At 56.4% G+C, this 6,580-nt stretch overlaps 2 protein-coding genes across 2 annotated transcripts in view; both read left to right on the forward strand.

Annotated features, from left to right (window-relative positions):
• The first annotated feature begins 200 nt into the window (after nt 1–200).
• SETTUDRAFT_163136 (uncharacterized protein) lies at nt 201–4,176 on the forward strand. Its single transcript, XM_008027423.1, has 6 exons — nt 201–693; nt 809–1,466; nt 1,535–2,489; nt 2,635–3,602; nt 3,657–3,747; nt 3,807–4,176. The coding sequence occupies exons 1-6, from the start codon at nt 510–512 to the stop codon at nt 3,852–3,854; spliced, it is 2,904 nt and encodes a 967-aa protein (XP_008025614.1). The 5' UTR covers nt 201–509; the 3' UTR covers nt 3,855–4,176.
• A 447-nt stretch (nt 4,177–4,623) lies between these two features.
• SETTUDRAFT_135693 (uncharacterized protein) overlaps nt 4,624–6,580 on the forward strand; it is a 3,025-nt gene continuing 1,068 nt past the window's right edge. The window contains exons 1-2 of the mRNA XM_008027424.1: nt 4,624–5,097; nt 5,150–6,580. The exon at nt 5,150–6,580 is cut by the window's right edge and continues 1,068 nt beyond it. Of these exons, the coding sequence (XP_008025615.1) occupies nt 4,629–5,097; nt 5,150–6,580 (1,900 nt within the window). The 5' untranslated portion in view covers nt 4,624–4,628. The remainder of the gene's footprint in view (nt 5,098–5,149) is intronic.

Here is a 6,580-nt window from a genome sequence, read left to right on the forward strand (position 1 = left end):
CAAGCAATGTAGTCGTAGTGGTGAAAATTCACAGTCAGACGTGGGTTGAGAGTTTTGACCCATGTCTGCCCGTTGCGGCCAAGTCGGCCCATGCTCATGGCCCCACACGGTGACGTGCCGTCATAGTAACCCACGCTTCCTTCGCGCGCGTCGCTGCACGGAACCGCCCACAACCCTCTCCCTCTCCCCCTCTCCTCTACCTTCAACATTCACGCGCTAGCTGGAGTTCAACACTCTACGCCTTCCCGTTGGTCCGCGCCGTAGAAGCGAATTTTTCTGCCGCGCAGCAACAGACGGAGCCTCGAGCCGCGCCGCCCAGCGCCAATAGCTGCCTCTATTCTCAACACGGCAGTTCACCCAGCACATACAGAGCGGCGCCTGCACAGCGCCGGCATAGCGCCTTGACAGCTCCGCGCCCTCGCCGTCACTGTGATATCAACCGGCGGGCCCCTCGCCCACCTGCTGTCCAAGCATCCACTGCTCAATTGCTTTCGTCTCGTCCATCCAACATGGCCGGTGTTGGCAAAGCCGACGGTAGCCAGCTGCGAGAGCGGCCAAGCGCCAAACCGCTTCGCTTCGACAATGCAGACGATGCTAAGCAAAAGGTCCTGCAGCTGAACGAGGAAGAAGACAAAAAACACAAAGGTGATGACGACCGGAAGCGAACTTACGGAAGGACTCCGGACGGCACAGGTATGTCTTACGTTATCAACAATACACAAAGCCAAAAAGAAACCGAAAATCAGGCATAGCAAGCCCGCCTTCAAACGCCTTTTCTTCTTCGCCAGTACTAACACGGTTGGTGCAGTCTTCATCGTGCCTCAGACGCATGACATGGTCTCGCAGCTGCTCTCGCCCTCACAACCCAAGAATCTGTCGGATTTAGCAGTCCTCGGTGTGCTCGCCTCCATGATCTTGACCTTCTGTATGCTGCCCAAACGCGCCCGCATACCCGTGTTCGCAGTAGTCTTCCTATTCTGGCGCGCCGCCTACAATGCCGGCATTGGCTGGCTGCTCGACGGGCAGTCCAAGCACAAGCGCCTTGTCTTGTGGGCAAAGCAGAGCCACATTTTCGAAAAGCCTGAAACTGGCAGAAACCCAAACCCCGCGCTGTACAAGCTCCTTGAGCGTGAACTCGAGACCAAGATTCCCCACGACTACAAGTTTGCAGAAGCCCCGCTCGAGTACAACACGTGGCTGGTCTTTAGGCGCCTGGTAGATCTGATCCTCATGTGTGATTTTGTGTCATACTGCCTTTTCGCCATGGCCTGCTTCAACCGCCCTCAAGAAAGCTGGCTCCTGTGGACTCTACGATGGACCACGGGTGTCGTGCTTTTCCTCTTCAACCTCTGGGTCAAGCTTGACGCGCACCGGGTCGTCAAAGATTTTGCCTGGTATTGGGGCGACTTCTTCTACCTCATCGACCAGAGCCTGACGTTTGACGGCGTCTTCGAAATGGCACCGCAGTAAGATTCTCTGTTATGGTTTTTTTGATCTGGCTACCGCTGTACTAACGCACTGCCCTTTTCCACAGCCCCATGTACTCCATAGGCTATGCCGGGTACTATGGTATTGCTCTGATGACGGCCAGCTACAAGGTTTTAGCCATTTCCATCATCGCCCATGCTGCGCAATTTGCCTTCTTGTCCATTGTAGAGGAGCCACATATTGAAGCCACCTACAACCCAGCTCCTCCCCGCCGAACGCGCCAGAATTCAGGGGAGGTTGCCCTGGAAGACCGCTCCAAGCTCAGCCAATCTGACTCGGCTCTCGGCGAAACGGCCTACGATCCCTCCAAGCAACCTGCCCCAACGCACCACATCGTAGGGCCGCTGAACACCGACCTCCACCGCTCCATAGATGTCACGGTAGTATTGCTTTCGTTCTATATGATTTGCTTGGCAGTACTGACGCCAAACACATGGCTTGTGAAAGCATTCCTCTTTGTCAACGCTTTCGCGTGGCGTTTGTGGTACGCGCTGGGACTGGGCTACATTCTCGACCGACAGTCAAAGAAGAAGAACTGGACTAAACACTTTATCAAGTACGGCGATACCAAAGAAGAGGCCTGGCGCCAGTGGAAGTCTCTGTACCACATGAGCACGACCATGAGTCACGCTAGCTTTGTCGCAGTCGCCTGGAAGATGTACACGCTTCCCTCAGACGGTCTAAGTGGACTTGCGCTCTTCCGACACGTTCTGGGTGCTGCCATGGTTGCCCTTCAACTGTGGGTCGCCATGAGCATCTATGAGTCTCTGGGCGAGTTTGGCTGGTTCTGCGGCGATTTCTTCTACGACCCGCCTTCGAGATCGCTTACGTACAGTGGCATCTACCGCTTTCTGAACAACCCCGAGAGAGTTCTCGGGCTCGCTGGCGTTTGGGGCATCGCCATCATCACATGGAATCCGGCAATCTTCTATCTTGCTACAACAGCTCATATCCTCAATCTTATCTTCCTTCAATTTGTGGAGAAGCCACACGTAATCAAGGTCAGTCATAAACATGTGTTCAACACACTGCAAAGACGGCTTGTGTGTCTTTTAGACGTCAAGCCTGGTCTAAACCTGGGCAAAATATTCTTTGACACTATAACCCCCATGCTCTGTAATAATCTTTGCTAATTGTACCATGTAGCTGTACGGTCGCAACCTCCGTGAAATGTCAGGTGTCAGCAAGACTGTGCGCCAGGCACTGCCTGATCCAGTCCGCCAGTGGCAATCGGCAGCCGACAGGTACATCAACTCGGTCGTGGAATCTATCGAAAAGTTCCTGGATGATACTCGACCAAAGGTTGCTGCCAGGTTTGATGGTTTTTTCCAATCCTCAACGAGCTTGCTCAAGGCCTACCCAACGCGCATTACAATCGGTCGCTCGTCACACGACATGACTGACTTGGACGCCAAGCAATACAAGCTAGAGGTCCAAGGCACCGTCTTGCCGGCAACGGTCGAGCTACAGAAGAATGGCGGACGCGAAGGAGAGCTTGCCAGAGCTCCAGCGGCTAGAACGAATGGATACAAGACGCTCGCTCTTGAATACGGCGCGCCCATCAAAGTTCGCTGGCAGGCCCCTGTTAACCATAGCAAGAAGGACTGGATTGGGCTGTACATGGTTACTGACAATCAATCTCGCGAGGTTACCAGCATCAGCTCCAACGGACGATGGGTGGCGACGAACAAGGACATGTTCGACTCTGCTCGTGCTGACGACGGCATACTGGTCTCGGACAAGCTGGTGCCTGCGAACCCTGCTGACGACGAGTCCTCGGACTGCTACTCTGGCGAAGTCGAGTTCCGCGGAGACAAGCTGTGGTGGACCACGGGTGTGTTTGAGTTTAGGTACCACCATGGCGGCGGGCACCATGTCATGGCACTGTCGCAGGCTTTCGAGATACGCATCCCACGGTTCGATGAAGATGATGTCGAGGTGGACGAGAATGGCACGACGCATCGCGCCGTGGAAGAGGCACTCCTTCCGATTATCCAGAACTGCTTTGATCGCGACCCGGAGATTGCACCCTCGACGCCTGAGGAGCCGTTTGGCAGCTTGGTCGAGAGGGACGGCAAATTTGCCAAGCGCGTCGTGTTTGCAGTCCACCAAATGTAGGTGGATACTTTTTCCTGGGCATTTCTAGGCGATGGACTGATGATTTCTAGGTTTGGTATTGAGTTCGCACCCGAGGTAGTTCAGGCCGACGGTACGGTCAGGAATCTGGCGTGGCGCATCTGTAATGCAAAGAAAGTCCTGGTAAGCCACTCGCGTCTTGAACAGGTGGGGCGGGCGTAGCTAACGGTATTGGCTGCTAGGCTCCTTACAGTATGTCCGCCACGCATGGCAGAAATACGCCGACATAAAGGGCATGACAATAACACTCGGTGTTGGCTCGTGTGGTGTGACGAGGGACAAGGCTGGACTTCTTTGTTGGCTGAGTCTGGGCAATACCCGCGTACATGGCGAGGCGTGTGGGAGACGGTCGACACTTCTTTATGCTTGGTCTGTCGGCATCTCCGAGACGTCATGAACATATGCAAAAGGATGGGAAGCGAGTTGCTGGGTGCATTTGCAGCGTGGCTGGGTGGCAGATGTCTGTTTATGCACATGTGTAGATAGGCTGGGGCCGAACAGGAGCGGGTACATGCAGCAGAGTCGCAGGGTGAATGGAAGCGCATCTTTGGCAGGCTCACGTGACCAAGCCACTGCTGGGGCAGAGTGCAGACGTCTGGTGCGTGATGGGTCTTGGGCGAGGGGCTCGACATGATTGGTCGTCGGCGCAGTTAACCTCGGCCTGGGGCCCCTCGTGATGCCGCGTCGAGATGACGGCGAGATTCAGAGTATCTTCTGGAACCAGTCGCGCCCTCGCCCATTTATCGATGGACATGGCCGCCGTCGCGTGATGGGCTCGTCGCCATAATTGCTTTTTCTCCCAATCTCAGCACGATACATAGATACACCAGCGCGTCGCCCGCCTCCCAGCCCCCTTTCGCCTGCCACGGCTGCATCGCTCTCTGCTCGCCCCGTCACTCTCCCCGAAGTCCGCGCCCTCCCGCCACTGGTCCCGGCGGCGGCTCCGCACGTCACTGCCACTACCTCGCGCCTAGCCATTGTTTCCTCGACACCGTTAGCACCTCATGATGGGCAAAGGCTCCTCCAAGACAAGCACTACGGTGCTCCCCCTCATTCCCCTCGCGCCGCCCCTCGCCGTGCTCCCCGGCACCACGCTCAAGATCCCGATTGCCAATCGCTCCGATGTCGCGGCCATTCTCGCAAAGATATACAGCATCAGTCCCACGGCAAAGCCCGATGCCGCCATCACGGTCGCGTGCGTGCCCCTCCGCTCCAACACGCTCGGCCCGGAAGGCCACCTGCTGATTGACGACACTCGCCATGCCGACAAGACGGTCTACGAGAGCGACCCCATGCAGGCCACCAAGAAGGACATTTTTGGCTATGGCTGCGTCGCAAAGGTCAGCGGCGTCCACGGCCGCAAGCAGGGCGATCTGAGCCTGATTGTCGAGGGGCTCGAGCGGGTGCAGATTGTCGGGGTTGTCCAGGAGAGGCCGTACTTTGAGGGCGAGTTGGCGCCTGTTGAAGAATACAGTAAGTATCTGTTCGCGTCGCATGCAAATTGGGCAGCGGCTCACAATCGCAGTCGACATTGGAAACGCAGACCTCCTGAACCAGTTCAACCTCCTCAAGCAGCTCTCGCGCGAGCTGCTCGCCCTGGTCCGGCTCTCCGCCATCCTACCGCGCACCCCCCAAGTCACACTGTCACCGATTGTCGCTCGGAGACTCGAAATGTTCATCACAAGAAAGGACCTGTCGGATGCTGGCTTGCTGGCCGACTTCATGGCCAATGTGGTGGACAGTACACATGAAGAGACGCTGCGCGTACTCGCAGCTGTCGACGTAAAGGACAGGGTCGATAGAGTTATTGAGATTCTGCAAAGGCAAATCACCAGCATCCAAGGCAACACGCGCATGACGGTTGCGACGGTACAGCCATCGGGCGGCGCCTTGGACATGGACACACTGCGAAAACTACAACAAGAAGTTCTCAAGAGGCGGAGCAAGATGGGCGGGGTGCCCGCTGGCTTCCCCGGCGGTGGGCAGCAGCAGGCTGGTGAAGAGGAGCCCAATGAGATTGATGAGCTGAAGAAGAGACTGGAAGACGCCAAGCTGTCGCCAGAAGCCAACAAGGCGGCACAGCGAGAATTATCAAGACTGCAGAAGATGAACCCGGCACAGGCTGAGTACCAGGTATGCCGCAACTATCTCGAGAACCTTGCCGAAATTCCTTGGACCAAGACAACCGTCGATCAGCTTGATGCAAACACGCTCGTGAGGGCCAAGAAGCAGCTGGACGACGACCACTACGGTTTGGAAAAGATCAAGAAGAGGCTGCTCGAGTACCTGGCCGTGCTCAAGCTGAAGGAGCAGGCGAACAAGAGCATTGATGACCAGATCCGGTCCCTGACCGAGGCGCCCAATGACGGGGAAGCCAAGCAACAAGACCCGGAAGAGAAGGCCCCCAAGGAACCGTCCGAGACGGAGCTGCGGCTGCTGGAGAAGAAGCGCATGGTCGACAAGTCGCCGATCATGCTTCTTGTCGGGCCCCCTGGCACCGGAAAGACATCACTGGCCAAGTCGATTGCCACGGCGCTTGGCCGCAAGTTCCACCGCATCTCCCTCGGTGGTGTTCGTGACGAGGCAGAGATCCGTGGTCACCGTCGGACCTATGTCGCAGCCATGCCTGGTCTAATTGTCAGCGGACTGAAGAAGGTCGGTGTTGCGAACCCCGTCTTCCTGCTTGACGAGATCGACAAGCTCGGCATGTCCAACCACAACGGCGACCCTGGCGCTGCTATGCTCGAAGTGCTCGACCCGGAGCAGAACCACAACTTTACCGACCACTACGTCAATATCCCCATCGACCTGTCCAAGGTTCTCTTTATTGCCACGGCCAACTCGCTCGATACCATTCCACCTCCACTTCTCGACCGTATGGAGACTATTCAGCTGTCTGGCTATACCACGCTTGAGAAGCGTCACATTGCTGCTAGGCACCTGATTCCCAAGCAAA

The sequence above is a fragment of the Exserohilum turcica genome, assembly GCF_000359705.1.
Source record: "Exserohilum turcica Et28A unplaced genomic scaffold SETTUscaffold_2, whole genome shotgun sequence".
NCBI lineage: Eukaryota > Fungi > Ascomycota > Dothideomycetes > Pleosporales > Pleosporaceae > Exserohilum > Exserohilum turcicum.

What these genes read in the sequence shown, in the direction of transcription:
- SETTUDRAFT_163136 (XM_008027423.1), top strand. Translation starts at nt 510, where the DNA reads ATGGCCGGTGTTGGCAAAGCCGACGGTAGCCAGCTGCGAGAGCGGCCA. An exon ending in GTCTTCGAAATGGCACCGCA is followed by an intron (nt 1,467 to 1,534) that starts GTAAGATTCTCT and finishes CCTTTTCCACAG; the next exon opens with CCCCATGTACTCCATAGGCT. An exon ending in GTAATGCAAAGAAAGTCCTG is followed by an intron (nt 3,748 to 3,806) that starts GTAAGCCACTCG and finishes ATTGGCTGCTAG; the next exon opens with GCTCCTTACAGTATGTCCGC.